The sequence below is a fragment of the Panulirus ornatus genome, chromosome 59 (assembly GCF_036320965.1).
Source record: "Panulirus ornatus isolate Po-2019 chromosome 59, ASM3632096v1, whole genome shotgun sequence".
Lineage (NCBI taxonomy): Eukaryota > Metazoa > Arthropoda > Malacostraca > Decapoda > Palinuridae > Panulirus > Panulirus ornatus.
In genome coordinates, this window is record NC_092282.1 from 16,693,930 (window position 1) to 16,715,139 (window position 21,210).

Genomic DNA, 21,210 nt, shown 5'->3' on the forward strand with positions numbered 1-21,210 from the left:
CTATGGATAGAGTTGTGCGTAGGAGGGTGGATGTGCTGGAAATGAGATGCTTGAGGACAATATGTGGTGTGAGGTGGTTTGATCGAATAAGTAATGTAAGGGTAAGAGAAATGTGTGGAAATAAAAAGAGTGTGGTTGAGAGAGCAGAAGAGGGTGTTTTGAAATGGTTTGGGCACATGGAGAGAATGAGTGAGGAAAGATTGACCAAGAGGATATATGTGTCGGAGGTGGAGGAAACGAGAAGTAGGAGACCAAATTGGAGGTGGAAAGATGGAGTGAAAAAGATTTTGAGTGATCAGGGCCTGAACATGCAGGAGGGTGAAAGGCGGGCAAGGAATAGAGTGAATTGGATCGATGTGGTATACAGGGGTTGATGTGCTGTCAGTGGGTTGAATCAGGGCATGTGAAGCGTCTGGGGTAAACCATGGAAAGTTGTGTGGGGCCTGGATGTGGAAAGGGAGCTGTGGTTTCGGGCATTATTGCATGACAGCTAGAGACTGAGTGTGAACGAATGAGGCCTTTGTTGTCTTTTCCTAGCGCTACCTCGCACACATGAGGGTGGAGGGGGATGGTATTCCATGTATGGCGAGGTGGCATTGGGAATGAATAAAGGCAGACAGTGTGAATTGTGTGCATGGGTATATATGTATGTGTCTGTGTGTGTATATATATGTGTACATTGAGATGTATAGGTATGTATATTTGCGTGTGTGGACGTGTGTGTATATACATGTGTATGGGGGTGGGTTGGGCCATTTCTTTCGTCTGTTTCCTTGCGCTACCTCGCAAACGCGGGAGACAGCGACAAAGCAAAATAAATATAGTAAATGAATACATATGTAAGCAGGAGAGATGGCCAGAGAGCGTTATTGGATTACGTGATAATTGATAGGTGTGCGAAAGAGAGACTTTGGGGTGTTAATGTGCTGAGAGGTGCAACTGGAGGGATGTCTGATCATTATCTCATGGAGGCGTAGATGAAGATTTGTAGAGGTTTTCAGAAAAGAAGAGAGAATGTTGGGGTGAAAACAGTGGTGAGAGTAAGTGAGCTTGGGAAGGAGACTTGTGTGAGGAAGTACCAGGACAGACTGATTACAGAATGGAAAAAGGTGAGAACTAAGGACGTAAGGGGAGTGGGGGAGGAATGGGATGTATTTGGGGAAGCAGTGATGGCTTGCGCAAAAGATGCTTGTGGCATGAGAAGCGTTGGAGGTTGGCAGATTAGAAAGGGTAGTGAGTGGTGGGATGACAAAGTAAGATTATTAATGAAAGAGAAGAGAGGCATTTGGACGATTTTTGCAAGGAAATAATGTAAATGACTGGGAGATGCATAAAAGGAAGAGGGAGGAAGTCAAGAGAAAGGTGCAAGAGGTGAAAAAGAGGGCAAATGAGAGTTAGGTGAGAGAGTATCATTAAATTTTAGGGAGAATAAAAAGATGTATTGGAAAGGAGGTAAATGAAGTGCATAAGACAAGGGAACAAATGGGAACTTCAGTGAAGGGGGCTAATGGGGAGGTGATAACAAGTAGTGATGATGTGAGAGGGAGATGGAGTGAGTATTTTGAAGGTTTGTTGAATGTGTTTGATGATAGAGTGGCAGATATAGGGTGTTTTGTTCGAGATGGTGTGCAAAGTGAGAGGGTTAGGGAAAATGATGTGGTAAACAGAGAAGAGTTCGTAAAACTTTGCGGAAGATCAAAGCCGGCAAGTTAGCAGGTTTGGATGGTATTGCAGTAGAATTTATTAAAAAAGGGGGTGACTGTATTGTTGACTGGTTGGTAAGGTTATTTAATGTATGTATGTCTCATGGTGAGGTGCCTGATGATTGGCGGAATGCTTGCATAGTGCCATTGTACAAAGGCATAGGGGATAAAAGTGAGTGCTCAAATTACAGATTTATAAGGTTGTTGAATATTCCTAAGAAATTATATGGGAGGGTATTGATTGAGAGGTTGAAGGCATGTACAGAGCATCAAATTGGGGAAGAGGAGTATGGTTTCAGAAGTGGTCTAGGATTTGTGGATCAGGTGTTTGCTTTGAAGAATGTATGTGAGAAATACTTAGAAAAGCAAATGGATTTGTATGTAGCATTTATGGATCTGGAGAAGGCATATGATAGAGTTGATAGAGATGCTCTGTGGAAGGTATTAAAAATATATGGTGTGGGAGGCAAGTTGTTAGAAGCAGTGAAAAGTTTTTATCGAGGATGTGAGGCATGTGTACGTGTTGGAAGAGGAAAAAATGATTAGTTCTCAGTGAATGTAGGTTTGCGGCAGGGGTGTGTGATGTGATGTCTCCATGGTTGTTTAATTTGTTTATGCATGGGGTTGTTAGGGAAGTGAATGCAAGAGTTTTGGAAAGAGGGGCAAGTGTGCAGTCTGGTGTGGATGAGAGAGCCTGGGAAGTGAGTCAGTTGTTGTTCACTGATGATACAGCGCTGGTGGCTGATTTGGGTGAGAAACTGCAGAAGCTGGTGACTAAGTTTGGTATAGTGTGTGAACGGAGAAAGTTGAGAGTAAATGTGAATAAGAGCAAGGTTATTAGGTATAGTAGGGGTGAGGGTCAAGTCAATTGGGAGGTAAGTGTGAATGGAGAAAAACTTGGGAAAGTAAAGTGTTTTAGATATCTGGGAGTTGATTTGGCAGCGGATGGAACCATGGCAGCAGAAGTGAATCATAGGGTGGAGGAGGGGCAGAAAATTCTGGGAGCCTTGAAGAATGTGTGGAAGTTGAGATCATTATCTCGTAAAACATAAATGGGTATGTTTGAAGGAATAGTGATTCCGACAATGTTGTATGGTTGCGAGGCGTGGGCTATGGATAGTGTTGTGCGGAGGAGGGTGGATGTGCTGGAAATGAGATGTTTGAGGACAGTATGTGGTGTGAGGTGGTTTAAATCGAGTTAGTAATAATAGGGTAAGAGAGATGTGTGGTATTAAAAAGAGTGTGGTTGAGAAATCAAAAGAGGGTGTTTTGAAATGGTTTGATCACATGGAGAGAATGGATGAGGAAAGATTGACCAAGAGGATATACGTGTCAGAGGTGGAGGGAACGAGGAGAAGTGGGAGACCAAATTGGAGGTGGAAAGATGGAGTGAAAAAGATTTTGAGTGATCGGGGCCTGAACATGCAGGAGGATGAAAGGCTTGCAAGGAATAGAGTGAATTGGAATGATGTGATAAACCGGGGTCGACGTGCTGTCAGTGGGTTGAACCAGGGCATGTAAAGCGTTTGGGGAAAACCATGGAAAGTTGTGTGGGGCCTGGATGTGGAAAGGGAGCTATGGTTTGGTGCATTATTACATGACAGCTAGAGACTGAGTGTGAACGAATGTGGCCTTTGTTGTCTTTTCCTAGCTCTACCTTGCACACATGAGGGGGGGGGTTATTTTATGTGTGGCGAGGTGGCGATGGGAATGAATAAAGGCAGATAGTATGAATTATGTACATGTTTATATATGTATGTATCTGTGTGTGTATATATATGTATACATTGAGATGTATAGGTATGTATATTTGCGTGTGTGGATGTGTATGTATATACATGTGTATGTGGGTGGGTTGGGCCATCTTTCGTCTGTTTACTTAAGCTACCTTGCTAATGTGGGAGACAACAACAAAGCAAAATAAATAATATATATTTTTTTTTTTTTTCTTTTTTTTTTTTATACTTTGTCGCTGTCTCCCGCGTTTGCGAGGTAGCGCAAGGAAACAGATGAAAGAAATGGCCCAACCCCCCCCATACACATGTACATACACACGTCCACACACGCAAATATACATAGCCACACAGCCCTCCACGGCCCACCCCGGACGCTCCACATGCCCTGATTCAATCCACTGACAGCACGTCAACCCCTGTATACCACATCGCTCCAATTCACTCTATTCCTTGCCCTCCTTTCACCCTCCTGCATGTTCAGGCCCCGATCACACAAAATCCTTTTCACTCCATCTTTCCACCTCCAATTTGGTCTCCCTCTTCTCCTCGTTCCCTTCACCTCCGACACATATATCCTCTTGGTCAATCTTTCCTCACTCATTCTCTCCATGTGCCCAAACCATTTCAAAACACCCTCTTCTGCTCTCTCAACCACGCTCTTTTTATTTCCACACATCTCTCTTACCCTTACGTTACTTACTCGATCAAACCACCTCACACCACACATTGTCCTCAAACATCTCATTTCCAGCACATCCATCCTCCTGCGCACAACTCTATCCATAGCCCACGCCTCGCAACCATACAACATTGTTGGAACTACTATTCCTTCAAACATACCCATTTTTGCTTTCCGGGATAATGTTCTCGACTTCCACACATTTTTCAAGGCTCCCAAAATTTTCGCCCCCTCCCCCACCCTATGATCCACTTCCGCTTCCATGGTTCCATCCGCTGACAGATCCACTCCCAGATATCTAAAACACTTCACTTCCTCCAGTTTTTCTCCATTCAAACTCACCTCCCAATTGACTTGACCCTCAACCCTACTGTACCTAATAACCTTGCTCTTATTCACATTTACTCTTAACTTTCTTCTTCCACACACTTTACCAAACTCAGTCACCAGCTTCTGCAGTTTCTCACATGAATCCGCCACCAGCGCTGTATCATCAGCGAACAACAACTGACTCACTTCCCAAGCTCTCTCATCCCCAACAGACTTCATACTTGCCCCTCTTTCCAAGACTCTTGCATTTACCTCCCTAACAACCCCATCCATAAACAAATTAAACAACCATGGAGACATCACACACCCCTGCCGCAAACCTACATTCACTGAGAACCAATCACTTTCCTCTCTTCCTACACGTACACACGCCTTACATCCTCGATAAAAACTTTTCACTGCTTCTAACAACTTGCCTCCCACACCATATATTCTTAATACCTTCCACAGAGCATCTCTATCAACTCTATCATATGCCTTCTCCAGATCCATAAATGCTACATACAAATCCATTTGCTTTTCTAAGTATTTCTCACATACATTCTTCAAAGCAAACACCTGATCCACACATCCTCTACCACTTCTGAAACCACACTGCTCTTCCCCAATCTGATGCTCTGTACATGCCTTCACCCTCTCAATCAATACCCTCCCATATAATTTACCAGGAATACTCAACAAACTTATACCTCTGTAATTTGAGCACTCACTCTTATCCCCTTTGCCTTTGTACAATGGCACTATGCACGCATTCCGCCAATCCTCAGGCACCTCACCATGAGTCATACATACATTAAATAACCTTACCAACCAGTCAACAATACAGTCACCCCCTTTTTTAATAAATTCCACTGCAATACCATCCAAACCTGCTGCCTTGCCGGCTTTCATCTTCCGCAAAGCTTTTACTACCTCTTCTCTGTTTACCAAATCATTTTCCCTAACCCTCTCACTTTGCACACCACCTCGACCCAAACACCCTATATCTGCCACTCTGTCATCAGACACATTCAACAAACCTTCAAAATACTCATTCCATCTCCTTCTCACATCACCACTACTTGTTATCACCTCCCCATTTACGCCCTTCACTGAAGTTCCCATTTGCTCCCTTGTCTTACGCACCCTATTTACCTCCTTCCAGAACATCTTTTTATTCTCCCTAAAATTTACTGATAGTCTCTCACCCCAACTCTCATTTGCCCTTTTTTTCACCTCTTGCACCTTTCTCTTGTCCTCCTGTCTCTTTCTTTTATACTTCTCCCACTCAATTGCATTTTTTCCCTGCAAAAATCGTCCAAATGCCTCTCTCTTCTCTTTCACTAATACTCTTACTTCTTCATCCCACCACTCACTACCCTTTCTAAACAGCCCACCTCCCACTCTTCTCATGCCACAAGCATCTTTTGCGCAATCCATCACTGATTCCCTAAATACATCCCATTCCTCCCCCACTCCCCTTACTTCCATTGTTCTCACCTTTTTCCATTCTGTACACAGTCTCTCCTGATACTTCTTCACACAGGTCTCCTTCCCAAGCTCACTTACTCTCACCACCTTCTTCACCCCAACATTCACTCTTCTTTTCTGAAAACCCATACTAATCTTCACCTTAGCCTCCACAAGATAATGATCAGACATCCCTCCCGTTGCACCTCTCAGCACATTGACATCCAAAAGTCTCTCTTTCGCACGCCTTTCAATTAACACGTAATCCAATAACGCTCTCTGGCCATCTCTCCTACTTACATAAGTATACTTATGTATATCTCGCTTTTTAAACCAGGTATTCCCAATCATCAGTCCTTTTTCAGCACATAAATCTACAAGCTCTTCACCATTTCCATTTACAACACTGAACACCCCATGCATACCAATTATTCCCTCAACTGTCACATTACTCACCTTTGCATTCAAATCACCCATCACTATAACCCGGTCTCGTGCATCAAAACCGCTAACACACTCATTTAGCTGCTCCCAAAACACTTGCCTCTCATGATCTTTCTTCTCATGCCCAGGTGCATATGCACCAATAATCACCCACCTCTCTCCATCAACTTTCAATTTTACCCATATTAATCGAGAATTTACTTTCTTACATTCTATCACATACTCCCACAACTCCTGTTTCAGGAGTATTGCTACTCCTTCCCTTGCTCTTGTCCTCTCACTAACCCCTGACTTCACTCCCCAGACATTTCCAAACCACTCTTCCCCTTTACCCTTGAGCTTCGTTTCACTCAGAGCCAAAATATCCAGGTTCCTTTCCTCAAACATACTACCTATCTCTCCTTTTTTCACATCTTGGTTACATCCACACACATTTAGGCACCCCACTCTGAGCCTTCGAGGAGGATGAGCACTCCCTGCGTGACTCCTTCTTCTGTTTCCCATTTTAGAAAGTTAATACAAGGAGGGGAGGATTTCCGGCCCCCCGCTCCCGTCCCCTCTAGTCGCTTTCTACGACACGCGAGGAATACGTGGGAAGTATTCTTTCACCCCTATCCCCAGGGATAATATACATATATATATACACACACACACACACACACACACACACACACACACACACACACACACACACATATATATACATATGAAAAATGTAAGAAACAAACGATTCGCCATTTCCCGCATTTGTGAGGTAGCGCTAAGAACAGAGGACTGGGCCTTAGAGGGAAAATCCTCACCTGGCCCCCTTCTCTGTTCCTTCTTTTGGAAAATTAAAAAAAAAAAACGAGAGGGGAGGATTTCCAGCCACCCGCTCCCTCCCCTTTTAGTCGCCTTCTACGACACACAGGGAATACGTGGGAAGTATTCTTTCTCCCCTATCCCCAGGGATAAACATATATACATGTATATATATATATATACACACACACGTACATATTCATTCTTGCTCACCTTCATCCATTCCTGAAGCCACCCTGCCCCACAGGAAACAGCACAAATGCATGAAGGAAAAGAAAACAGACATTTACATTCTCCTCTCTTACCCCACATACTAGATTGCTCTTTCCCGTGTTAGCAAGGTAGTTCCAGAAACAGATGAAGAAAGGCCACATTCGCTCTCCAGCTATTACATGTAATGCATCACGTCCACAGCTCCCTATCCACAACCAGTCCCCAGAGACCTTTCCATGGTTTACACTGGATGCTTCACATGTCCTCGTACACTCCAATGACAGCACTCTGACCCCAGCATACCACTTTATTCGAGTTCACTCCATTCCATGCAAATCTTTCACCCTCCTGCATGTTCAGGCTCCAATCACTTTAAATCTCTTTCACTCCACATTTCCATCTCCAATCTGGTATCTTGGTTCCTGTTCCCTCCAGTTCTGACACATACTTAAAAAAAAAAGAAAAAAAAAGAGCTAGGAGTCATGAGGAATTTTCTCTCAAATGCTTTGTCATCTGTTCTTAATGCTAACTGACTCACAAAGGAAATGGCGAGTTTTCATAAAGAAAAAGTCTTATTTTCTTTCTTTCATCTATGTTCACCATTTCTCAAATCAGTGAGGTAGCATCAAGAACAAATGAATGAGCCTTAAAAGAAAACTTCCGTGTCTGGCTCCTTGCTCTGTACCTTCTCTTGGAAAGAAATACAGGAGGGGAGGATTTCCAGACCCCCACACCCACCCCTTAGTTGCCTTCTGAGACACGAAAGAATACTTGGGCAGTAACTCACCTGCATGAGGTTACACTGTACATAAAAAATCACTTTTGGCAAGGCTGTATCATTGGAGATACAGTCTCGTCAAAGAACTTCTCCCTATAAAGGAGTCCATCATTCTCATGCTATTGGAAGCAGTGCAGCATTGGGCTGAAGGAGCCACTGGAAAGGAAGTTCTGGATTACAAAAGGACTCTTTCGTAAAATAGAGTCCTGGGGCAATCACAAAAAGATAGATAGGTAGATATATTAAAGTGCCAGTAAAGACAGTGAACTGAATACCATCATAAATTTGAACAGTAATCATCTTAGGGAGAACAGAAAATTTAAGGTGACTTGGTGGCTGTTTTCTTCCATATTTCTAGGAAAAATCTGTGAAGAAAAATCTGTGATCTTAACATGTAGTATTAATTCCCACTGGACCCCATGCCACCTCAACCCTACCATGACTTAGAACCAACATTTTGAATTACCAATATCCCAGTCAGCTGCATCACAAACAATATACCTCACAGCATTTTTTTTACATATATATATATATATATATATATATATATATATATATATATATATATATATATATATATATATATATTTACCTTCCTCACCGCCCCGTTACAAACAGCTTAAACAGCCATGGTGACATCACACCCTCTTGACATACATCCATCACCTGCACCACTCACTCTCCTCTCTTCCTAATCGCACACACGCCTTACTTTCTTAATAAAAGTTCATCAAGGCTTCCTGTAGCCTTCTTCCCTCACCATACACTCGTAACACCTTCCACAAAGCATCTCCGCAAACACAGCCCTGCAGCTAACACAGCTCTGCCACTATCACAGCCCTGCAGCTAACACAGCTCTGCCACTATCATAGCACTACCAATGTCCAACACAACAGCATCACACCTGCATCCCGATACATTAACACCTCTACACCAATACCCGCTAATACATCACCACCACCTTCACTTTCTACCACATCATTATCCACCACCACAGCTCTGTCACCCACCACCACAGCTGTGCCACAACACCACCACCTACCAGAGAGCAGCACCACAACGCCACCACCTGTCACACTCCACCTTACTGCTCGAGAAAACAGCAGAAAATATATTTTGTGAGCGTGTGAGGTCAAGGCTGGTTGAAACAGTTGTACCAGTAATGAGAGACACAAGCTCAGACCTTTGTTGACAACCCTGCACGGATTACTGGCCCTCACCCTACCACAGCCACCACAATATATATATATGTATATGTATGTGTGTATATGTATATATATATTTTTTTTTCATACGATTCGCCATTTCCCGCATTTGCGAGGTAGCGTTAAGAACAGAGGACTGGGCCTTAGAGGGAAAATCCTCACCTGGCCCCCTTCTCTGTTCCTTCTTTTGGAAAAAAAAAAGAAAAAAAGAAAAAAAAAATATATATATGTATATGGATATAAATATATATATAGTAAATGTTTATAGTTGTGTTACTGGAGTGATAGTTTCATACATGGTGTTTTGACAAGAAAATAGTGAAATTGGAGAAAAATGTAGCTTAGACATTGAAGCTTATTGATACAGTGGTTAAATTGATGAGAACTGCTATTGACGTTTGTGTAAATAAATTATACATTTCCTTTTTCCATTGCCAGAGGTTGAACCATTATGTGACATTCATTTTTTCATTCATTTCAAGCTAGAAGTTTCAGTTTTCTAAATTGTTTCTTACATTTTTCATATGTATATATATGTATGTGTGTGTGTGTGTATATGTGCGTATGTATGTGTATGTGTGTGTATGTGTATATGTATATATATATGTATATTATCCCTGGGGATAGGGGTGAAAGAATACTTCCCACGTATTCCTCGCGTGTCGTAGAAAGCGATTAGAGGGGACGGGAACGGGGGGCCAGAAATCCTCCCCTCCTTTTATTAACTTTCTAAAATGGGAAACAGAAGAAGGAGTCACGCGGGGAGTGCTCATCCTCCTCGAAGGCTCAGACTGGGGTGCCTAAATGTGTGTGGATGTAACCAAGATGTGAAAAAAGGAGAGATAGGTAGTATGTTTTGGATGTTTTGGCTCTGAGTGAAACGAAGCTCAAGGGTAAAGGGGAAGAGTGGTTTGGGAATGTCTGGGGAGTAAAGTCAGGGGTTAGTGAGAGGACAAGAGCAAGGGAAGGAGTAGCAATACTCCTGAAACAGGAGTTGTGGGAGTATGTGATAGAATGTAAGAAAGTAAATTCTCGATTGATATGGGTATAACTGAAAGTTGATGGAGAGAGGTGGGTGATTATTGGTGCATATGCACCTGGGCATGAGAAGAAAGATCATGAGAGGCAAGTGTTTTGGGAGCAGCTGAATGAGTGTGTTAGTGGTTTTGATGCACGAGACCGGGTTATAGTGATGGGTGATTTGAATGCAAAGGTGAGTAATGTGGCAGTTGAGGGAATAATTGGTATACATGGGGTGTTCAGTGTTGTAAATGGAAATGGTGAAGAGCTTGTAGATTTATGTGCTGAAAAAGGACTGATGATTGGGAATACCTGGTTTAAAAAGCGAGATATACATAAGTATACTTATGTAAGTAGGAGAGATGGCCAGAGAGCGTTATTGGATTACGTGTTAATTGACAGGCGTGCGAAAGAGAGACTTTTGGATGTTAATGTGCTGAGAGGTGCAACTGGAGGGATGTCTGATCATTATCTTGTGGAGGCTAAGGTGAAGATTTGTATGGGTTTTCAGAAAAGAAGAGTGAATGTTGGGGTGAAGAGGGTGGTGAGAGTAAGTGAGCTTGGGAAGGAGACCTGTGTGAGGAAGTACCAAGAGAGACTGAGTACAGAATGGAAAAAGGTGAGAACAATGGAGGTAAGGGGAGTGGGGGAGGAATGGGATGTATTCAGGGAATCAGTGATGGATTGCGCAAAAGATGCTTGTGGCATGAGAAGAGTGGGAGGTGGGTTGATTAGAAAGGGTAGTGAGTGGTGGGATGAAGAAGTAAGAGTATTAGTGAAAGAGAAGAGAGAGGCATTTGGACGATTTTTGCAGGGAAAAAATGCAATTGAGTGGGAGATGTATAAAAGAAAGAGACAGGTCAAGAGAAAGGTGCAAGAGGTGAAAAAAAGGGCAAATGAGAGTTGGGGTGAGAGAGTATCATTAAATTTTAGGGAGAATAAAAAGATGTTCTGGAAGGAGGTAAATAAAGTGCGTAAGACAAGGGAGCAAATGGGAACTTCAGTGAAGGGCGCAAATGGGGAGGTGATAACAAGTAGTGGTGATGTGAGAAGGAGATGGAGTGAGTATTTTGAAGGTTTGTTGAATGTGTTTGATGATAGAGTGGCAGATATAGGGTGTTTTGGTCGAGGTGGTGTGCAAAGTGAGAGGGTTAGGGAAAATTATTTGGTAAACAGAGAAGAGGTAGTGAAAGCTTTGCGGAAGATGAAAGCCGGCAAGGCAGCAGGTTTGGATGGTATTGCAGTGGAATTTATTAAAAAAGGGGGTGACTGTATTGTTGACTGGTTGGTAAGGTTATTTAATGTATGTATGACTCATGGTGAGGTGCCTGAGGATTGGTGGAATGTGTGCATAGTGCCATTGTACAAAGGCAAAGGGGATAAGAGTGAGTGCTCAAATTACAGAGGTATAAGTTTGTTGAGTATTCCTGGTATATTATATGGGAGGGTATTGATTGAGAGGGTGAAGGCATGTACAGAGCATCAGATTTGGGAAGAGCAGTGTGGTTTCAGAAGTGGTAGAGGATGTGTGGATCAGGTGTTTGCTTTGAAGAATGTATGTGAGAAATACTTAGAAAAGCAAATGGATTTGTATGTAGCATTTATGGATCTGGAGAAGGCATATGATAGAGTTGATAGAGATGCTGTGTGGAAGGTATTAAGAATATATGGTGTGGGAGGAAAGTTGTTAGAAGCAGTGAAAAGTTTTTATCGAGGATGTAAGGCATGTGTACGTGTAGGAAGAGAGGAAAGTGATTGGTTCTCAGTGAATGTAGGTTTGCGGCAGGGGTGTGTGATGTCTCCATGGTTGTTTAATTTGTTTATGGATGGGGTTCTTAGGGAGGTGAATGCAAGAGTTTTGGAAAGAGGGGCAAGTATGAAGTCTGTTGGGGATGAGAGAACTTGGGAAGTGAGTCAGTTGTTGTTCACTGATGATACAGCGCTGGTGGCTGATTCATGTGAGAAACTGCAGAAGCTGGTGACTGAGTTTGGTAAAGTGTGTGAAAGAAGAAAGTTAAGAGTAAATGTGAATAAGAGCAAGGTTATTAGGTACAGTAGGGTTGAGGGTCAAGTCAATTGGGAGGTGAGTTTGAATGGAGAAAAACTGGAGGAAGTGAAGTGTTTTAGATATCTGGGAGTGGATCTGGCAGTGGATGGAACCATGTAAGCGGAAGTGGATCATAGGGTGGGGGAGGGGGCGAAAATTCTGGGAGCCTTGAAGAATGTGTGGAAGTTGAGAACATTATCTCGGAAAGCAAAAATGGGTATGTTTGAAGGAATAGTGGTTCTAACAATGTTGTATGGTTGCGAGGCGTGGGCTATGGATAGAGTTGTGCGCAGGAGGATGGATGTGCTGGAAATGAGATGTTTGAGGACAATGTATGGTGTGAGGTGGTTTGATCGAGTAAGTAACGTAAGGGTAAGAGAGATGTGTGGAAATAAAAAGAGCGTGGTTGAGAGAGCAGAAGAGGGTGTTTTGAAATGGTTTGGGCACATGGAGAGAATGAGTGAGGAAAGATTGACCAAGAGGATATACGTGTCGGAGGTGGAAGGAACGAGGAGAAGTGGGAGACCAAATTGGAGGTGGAAAGATGGAGTGAAAAAGATTTTGTGTGATCGGGGCCTGAACATGCAGGAGGGTGATAGGAGGGCAAGGAATAGAGTGAATTGGATCGATGTGGTATACCGGGGTTGACGTGCTGTCAGTGGATTGAATCGGGGCATGTGAAGCATCTGGGGTAAACCATGGAAAGTTGTGTAGGTATGTATATTTGCGTGTGTGGACGTATGTATATACATGTGTATGGGGGTGGGTTGGGCCATTTCTTTCGTCTGTTTCCTTGCGCTACCTCGCAAACGCGGGAGACAGCGACAAAGCAAAAAAAAAAAAAAATATATATATATATATGTGTGTGTGATGTCTCCATGGTTGTTTAATTTGTTTATGGATGGGGTTGTTAGGGAGGTGAATGCAAGAGTTTTGGAAAGAGGGGCAAGTATGAAGTCTGTTGGGGATGAGAGAGCTTGGGAAGTGAGTCAGTTGTTGTTAGCTGATGATACAGCGCTGGTGGCTGATTCATGTGAGAAACCGCAGAAGCTGGTGACTGAGTTTGGTAAAGTGTGTGAAAGAAGAAAGTTAAGAGTAAATGTGAATAAGAGCAAGGTAATTAGGTACAGTAGGGTTGAGGGTCAAGTCAATTGGGAGGTAAGTTTGAATGGAGAAAAACTTGAGGAAGTAAAGTATTTTAGATATCTGGGAGTGGATCTGGCAGCGGATGGAACCATGGAAGCGGAAGTGGATCATAGGGTGGAGGAGGGGGCGAAAATCCTGGGAGCCTTGAAGAATGTGTGGAAGTTGAGAACATTATCTCGGAAAGCAAAAATGGGTATGTTTGAAGGAATAGTGGTTCCAACAATGTTGTATGGTTGCGAGGCATGGGCTATGGATAGAGTTGTGTGCAGGAGGATGGATGTGCTGGAAATGAGATGTTTGAGGACAATGTGTGGTGTGAGGTGGTTTGATCGAGTAAGTAACGTAAGGGTAAGAGAGATGTGTGGAAATAAAAAGAGCGTGGTTGAGTGAGCAGAAGAGAGTGTTTTGAAATGGTTTGGGCACATGGAGAGAATGAGTGAGGAAAGATTGACCAAGAGGGATATATGTGTCAGAGGTGGAGGGAACGAGGAGAAGTGGGAGACCTAATTGGAGGTGGAAAGATGGAGTGAAAAAGATTTTGTGTGATCGGGGCCTGAACATGCAGGAGGGTGAAAGGAGGGCAAGGAATAGAGTGAATTGGATCGATGTGGTATACCGGGGTTGATGTGCTGTCAGTGAATTGAATCAGGTCATGTGAAGTGTCTGGGGTAAACCATGGAAAGCTGTGTAGGTATGTATATTTGCGTGTGTGGACGTATGTATATACATGTGTATGGGGGGGGTTGGGCCATTTTTTTTGTCTGTTTCCTTGCGCTACCTCGCAAACGCGGGAGACAGCAACAAAAAAAAATATATATATATATATATATATATATATATATATATATATATATATATATATATATATGTATATATATATATATATATATATATATATATATATATATATATATATATATATTTTTTTTTTTTTTTTGCTTTGTCGCTGTCTCGCGTGTTTGCGAGGTAGCGCAAGGAAACAGACGAAAGAAATGTCCCAACCCACCCCCATACACATGTATATACATACGTCCACACACGCAAATATACATACCTACACAGCTTTCCATGGTTTACCCCAGACGCTTCACATGCCTTGATTCAATCCACTGACAGCACGTCAACCCCAGTATACCACATCGCTCCAATTCACTCTATTTCTTGCCCTCCTTTCACCCTCCTGCATGTTCAGGCCCCGATCACACAAAATCTTTTTCACTCCACCTTTCCACCTCCAATTTGGTCTCCCTCTTCTCCTCGTTCCCTCCACCTCCGACACATATATCCTCTTGGTCAATCTTTCTTCACTCATTCTCTCCATGTGACCAAACCATTTCAAAACACCCTCTTCTGCTCTCTCAACCACGCTCTTTTTATTTCCACACATCTCTCTTACCCTTACGTTACTTACTCGATCAAACCACCTCACACCACACATTGTCCTCAAACATCTCATTTCCAGCACATCCATCCTCCTGCGCAGAACACTATCCATAGCCCACGCCTCGCAACCATACAACATTGTTGGAACCACTATTCCTTCAAACCTACCCATTTTTGCTTTCTGAGATAATGTTCTCGACTTCCACACATTCTTCAAGGCTCCCAGAATTTTCGCCCCCTCCCCCACCCTATGATCCACTTCCGCTTCCATGGTTCCATCCACTGCCAGATCCACTCCCAGATATCTAAAACACTTCACTTCCTCCAGTTTTTCTCCATTCAAACTCACCTCCCAATTGACTTGACCCTCAACCCCACTGTACCTAATAACCTTGCTCTTATTCACATTTACTCTTAACTTCCTTCTTTCACACACTTTACCAAACTCAGTCACCAGCTTCTGCAGTTTCTCACATGAATCAGCCACCAGCGCTGTATCATCAGCGAACAACAACTGACTCACTTCCCAAGCTCTCTCATCCCCAACAGACTTCATACTTGCCCCTCTTTCCAAAACTCTTGCATTCACCTCCCTAAGAACCCCATCCATAAACAAATTAAACAACCATGGAGACATCACACACCCCTGCCGCAAACCTACATTCACTGAGAACCAATCACTTTCCTCTCTTCCTACACGTACACATGCCTTACATCCTCGATAAAAACTTTTCACTGCTTCTAACAACTTTCCTCCCACACCATATATTCTTAATACCTTCCACAGAGCATCTCTATCAACTCTATCATATGCCTTCTCCAGATCCATAAATGCTACATACAAATCCATTTGCTTTTCTAAGTATTTCTCACATACATTCTTTAAAGCAAACACCTGATCCACACATCCTCTACTACTTCTGAAACCATATATATATATATATATATACATATATATGTGTAATTTTGCTTTGTCGCTGTCTCCCGCGTCAGCGAGGTAGTACAAGGAAACAGACCAAAGAATGGCCCAATCCACCCACATACACATGTATATACGTACCCATCTCCAAACGCAAATATACATACCTATACATCTCAACATATACATATATATACACACAGAGACATATACATATATACACATGTACATAATTCATACTGTCTGCCTTTATTCACTCCAATCATCACTTCGCTACACATGAAATAACAACCCCCTCCCCTCTCATGTGTGCGAGGTAGTGCTACGAAAAGACAACAAAGGCCACATTCGTTCACATTCAGTTTTTAGCTGTCTTGTAGTAATGCACCGAAACCACAGTTCCCTTTCCACATCCAGGTCCCACAGAACTTTCCTTGGTTTACCCCAGACGCTTCACATGCCCTGGATCAATTTATTAACAGTATCTCGACCCCAGTATACCACATCGTTTCAATTCATTCTATTCCGTGCATGCCGTTCACCCTCATGGATGTTCAGTCTCTGATCACTCAAAATCTTTTTCTCTCCATGTTTCCACCTCCAATTTGGTCTCCCACTTCTCCTCGTTCCCTACACCTCTGACATGTGTATCCTCTTGGTCAATCATTCCTCACTCATTCTCTCCATGTGACCAAACCATTTCAAAACACCCTCTTCTGCTCTCTCAACCACACTCTTTTTATTACCACACATCTCTCTTACCCTATTATTACTTACTCGATCAAACCACCTCACACCACATAGTGTCCTCAAACATCTCATTTCTAGCACATCCACCCTCCTCCGCACAACTTTATCAATAGCCTACCCATCGCAACCATATAACATTGTTGGAACCACTATTCCTTCAAACATACCCATTTTTGCTTTCCGAGATAATGTTCTCGACTTCCACACATTCTTCAATGCTCCCAGAATTTTCGCCCCCTCCCCCACCCTATGATACACTTCCGCTTTCATGGTTCCATCTGCTGCCAAATGTGCTCCCAGGTATCTAAAACACTTCACTTCCTCCAGTTTTTCTCCATTCAAACTTGCCTCTCATTTGACTTGACCCTCAACCCTACTGTACCTAATAACCTTGCTCCTATTCACATTTACTCTCAGCTTTCTTCTTTCACACACTTTACCAAACTCAGTCACCAGCTTCTGCAGTTTCTCACATGAATCAGCCACCAGCGCTGTATCATCAGCGAACAACAACTAACTCGCGTCCCAAGGATTCTCATCCACAACAGACTACATACTTGCCCTTCTTTTCAAAACTCTTGCATTCACCTCCCTAACAACCCCATCCATAGACAAATTAAACAACCATGGAGACATCACACACCCCTGCCACAAACCTACATTCATTGAGAACCAATCACTTTCCTGTTCTTCTACACGTACACATGCCTTATATCCTCAATAAAAACTTTTCACTGCTTCTAACAACTTGCCTCCCACACCATATATTCTTAATACCTTCCACAGAGCATCTCTATCAACTCTATCATGTGCCTTCTCCAGATCCATAAATGCTACATACAAATCCATTTTCTTTTCTAAATATTTCTCACATACATTCTTGAAAGCAAACACCTTATCCACACATCCTCTACTACTTCTGAAACCACACTGCTCTTCCCCAATCTGATGCTCTGTACATGCCTTCAACCTCTCAATCAATACCCTTCCATGTAATTTTCCAGGGATACTCAACAAATTTAAACCTCTGTAATTTGAGCACTCACTTCTATCCCCTTTGCCTTTGTTCATTGGCAATATGCAAGCATTCCGCCAATCATCAGGCATCTCACCATGAATCATACATACATTAAAGAACCTTACCAACCAGTCAACTATACAGTCATCCTCTTTTTTTAATAAATTCCACTGCAATATCATCCAAACCTGCTGCCTTGCTGGCTTTTATCTTTCACAAAGCTTTTATTACCTCTTCTCTGTTTGTCAAATCATTTTCCCTAACCCTCTCGCTTTGCACACCACCTCGAGCAAAACACCCTATATCTCCCATTCTATCATCAAACACAATCAGCAAACCTTTAAAATTCTCACTCCATCTCCTTCTCACATCACCACTACTTGTTATCACGTCCTAATTAGCCCCCTTCACTTAAGTTCCCATTTGTTCCCTTGTCTTACGCACTTTATTTACCTACTTCCAAAATGTCTTTTTATTATCCCTAAAATTTGATGATACTCTCTCACCGCAACTCTTATTTGCCCTCTTTTTCACCTCTTGCACCTTTCTCTTGACCTCCTGCCTCTTTCTTTTATACGTCTTCCAGTCATTTGCACTATTTCCGTGTAAAAATTGTTCAAATGCCTCTCTCTTCTCTTTCACTAATAATCTTACTTCTTCATCCCACCACTCACTACCCTTTCTAATCTGCCCACCTCGCACTCTTCTCATGCCACAAGCATCTTTTGCGCAAGCCATCACTGCTTCCCTTAATACATCTCATTCCTCTCCCTTTCCCCTTACGTCCTTTGTTCTCACCTTTTTTCATTCTGTACTCAGTCTCTCCTGGTACTTGCTCCCACAAGTCTCCTTCCCAAGCTCACTTACTCTCACCACTCTTTTTACCCCAACGCTCTCTCCTCTTTTCTGGAAACCTCTACAAATCTTCACCTTCGCCTCCACAAGATAATGATCAGACATCCCTCCAGTTGCACCCCTCAGCACATTAACATCCAAAAGTCTATGTTTTGCGTGCCTATCAATTAACACGTAATCCAATAATGCTCTCTGGCCATCTCTCCTACTCCCATATGTATACTTATGTATATCTCTCTTTTTAAACCAGGTATTCCCAATCACCAGTCCTTTTTCAGCACATAAATCTACAAGCTCTTCACCATTTCCATTTACAACACTGAACACCCCATGTACACCAATTATTCCCTCAACTGCCACATTACTCACCTCTCCATTCAAATCACCCATCACTATAACCCGGTCTCGTGCATCAAAACTACTAACATGCTCACTCAGCTGCTCCCAAACACTTGCCTCTCATGATCTTTCTTCTCATGCCCAGGTGCATATGCACCATTCATCATCCATCTCTCTCCATCAACTTTCAGTTTTTCCCATATCAATCTAGAGTTTACTTTATTACACTCTATCACATACTCCCACCACTCCTGTTTCAGGAGTATTGCTACTCCTTCCTTTGCTCATGTCCTTTCACTAACCCCTGACTTTACTCCAAAGACATTCGCAAACCATTCTTCCCCTGTACCCTTGAGCTTCGTTTCACTCAGAGCCAAAACATCCAGGTTTCTTTCCTCAAACATACTACCTATCTCTCCTTTTATCTCATCTTGTTTACATCCACACACATTTAGACACCCCAATCTGAGCCTTCGAGGAGGATGAGCACTCTCCGCGTGACTCCTTCTTTTGTTTCCCTTTAGAAAGTAAAGATACAAGGAGGGGAGGGTTTCCAGCCTCCCGCTCTTGTCCTCTTTAGTCGCCTTCTACGACATGTGAGGAATGCATGGGAAGTATTCTTTCTCTCCTACATAGGGGAGAAAGAATACTTCCCATGCACGTATTCCCTGTGTGTTGTAGAAGGTGACTGAAAGGGAAGGGAGCCGGGGACTGGAAATCCTCCCCTCTCGTTTTTAGTTTTCCTAAAGAAGAAACAGAGGAGGGGGCCGACCGAGGATATTCCCTCAAAGGCTCAATCACCTGTTCTTAATGCTACCTTGTTAATGCTGGAAATGGCGAATATAATGAAAAAAAAGAAAATATATTATTTATATTATTATTATTATCATTTTGCTTTGTTGCTGTCTCCCGCATTTGCAAGGTAGCACAAGGAAACAGACAAAAGAAATGGCCCAACCCACCCCCATACACATGTATATACATACACGTCCACACACGCAAATATAGATACCTATACATCTCAATGTACAAATATATATACACACACAGACATATACATATGTACACATGTACATAATTCATACTGTATGCCTTTATTTATTCCCATCGCCACCTCGCCACACATGGAATAACATCCCCCTCCCCCCTCATGTGTGCGAGGTAGCGCTAGGAAAAGACAACAAAGGCCCCATTCGTTCACACTCAGTCTCTAGCTGTCATGTAATAATGCCCAAAACCACAGCTCCCTTTCCACATCCAGGCCCCACAGAACTTTCCATGGTTTATTCCAGATGCTTCACAAGCTCTGGTTCAGTCCACTGATGGCACATCGACCCAGTATACCAGATCGTTACAGTTCATTCTATTCCATGCACACCTTTCACCCTCCTGCATGTTCAGGCCCTGATCACTCAAAATCTTTTCACTTCATCCTTCCACCTCCAATTTGGTCTCCCGTTTCTCCCTGTTCCTTCTGGCATATATATCTTCTTTGTCAACATGTCCTCACTAACTGATGTATGAAATGGTGAATATGTATGGAATGATATATATCAATTACATGTGTTTCTCAGGGATAAAGTCAGAGGTTGAAGTAAGGGCAAAAACCAAAAAAAAAATGGGGGTAACCATACTGCTGAAGCCGAAGTTAGGGCAGTGTGTGAAAGAGTGTAAGGAAGTGACCCACAGACTGATGAGGAGTGCTCATTCTCCCTGATGGCACAAGCTTGGGTGTGTGAATGTGTTTGGTTGTAACTGAGGTGAGAAAAAAGAGAGGGTAAAGGGAAAGAATGCTCTGGGAATGTCTTAGGGATAAAGTCGGGGTTGGAGCGAGGGCAAAAGGTAGGAGAGTTAGCACTACTGCTAACTGTTGTGGGATTTTGCGAGTGTAAGGAAATGGCTTCGGGTTGATGAGGGTAAAACTGAAAGTGGATTGTGAAATTGTTGTGAAGATTACATCACTTAAGATGCTTTTAATATGTTTTTAGACAGAACCATAGATTGGCTCTTGGAGGTGGTGTTGCTGATCGTGTGTATGCTGGGAGGAGCACTTCATCAACACAGAGGAGTTTTGGTATTGCAGTATGTGGACCAAACGTTATGGCAGCTTCAGTTGTGATCCCAAAATATGTTAGTAACCCTAAGGGTTTAGATGAATATATGAAAGAGGTAAGTTTGAGATTTTTCTTTTACATTGTCAAAATGTTCTTTTAGTATTCAGTCTACCATTTTTCTTCAAGATCAGTTTGCTTTGGAAACTGTAAGAGTATCTCTATGATCTCAGTGGATTAGAATCCTCTTAATGCTTTGCCGTGTGTTGAGGTGAGTATCCCTAAATATCCCTACTTATTTCGTGATAGCAGCCTTTGGTTGTTCCCAGGGCCAATTTTCTCAA

The 21,210-nt window shown here is 42.7% G+C and overlaps 1 protein-coding gene across 1 annotated transcript in view; it reads left to right on the plus strand.

The window, feature by feature from the left end:
• Positions 1-21,210, plus strand: part of LOC139767138 (uncharacterized) — a 142,446-nt gene that overhangs the window by 104,514 nt on the left and 16,722 nt on the right. The window contains exon 6 of the mRNA XM_071696162.1: positions 20,804-20,984. Within this exon, the coding sequence (XP_071552263.1) occupies positions 20,804-20,984 (181 nt within the window). The remainder of the gene's footprint in view (positions 1-20,803; positions 20,985-21,210) is intronic.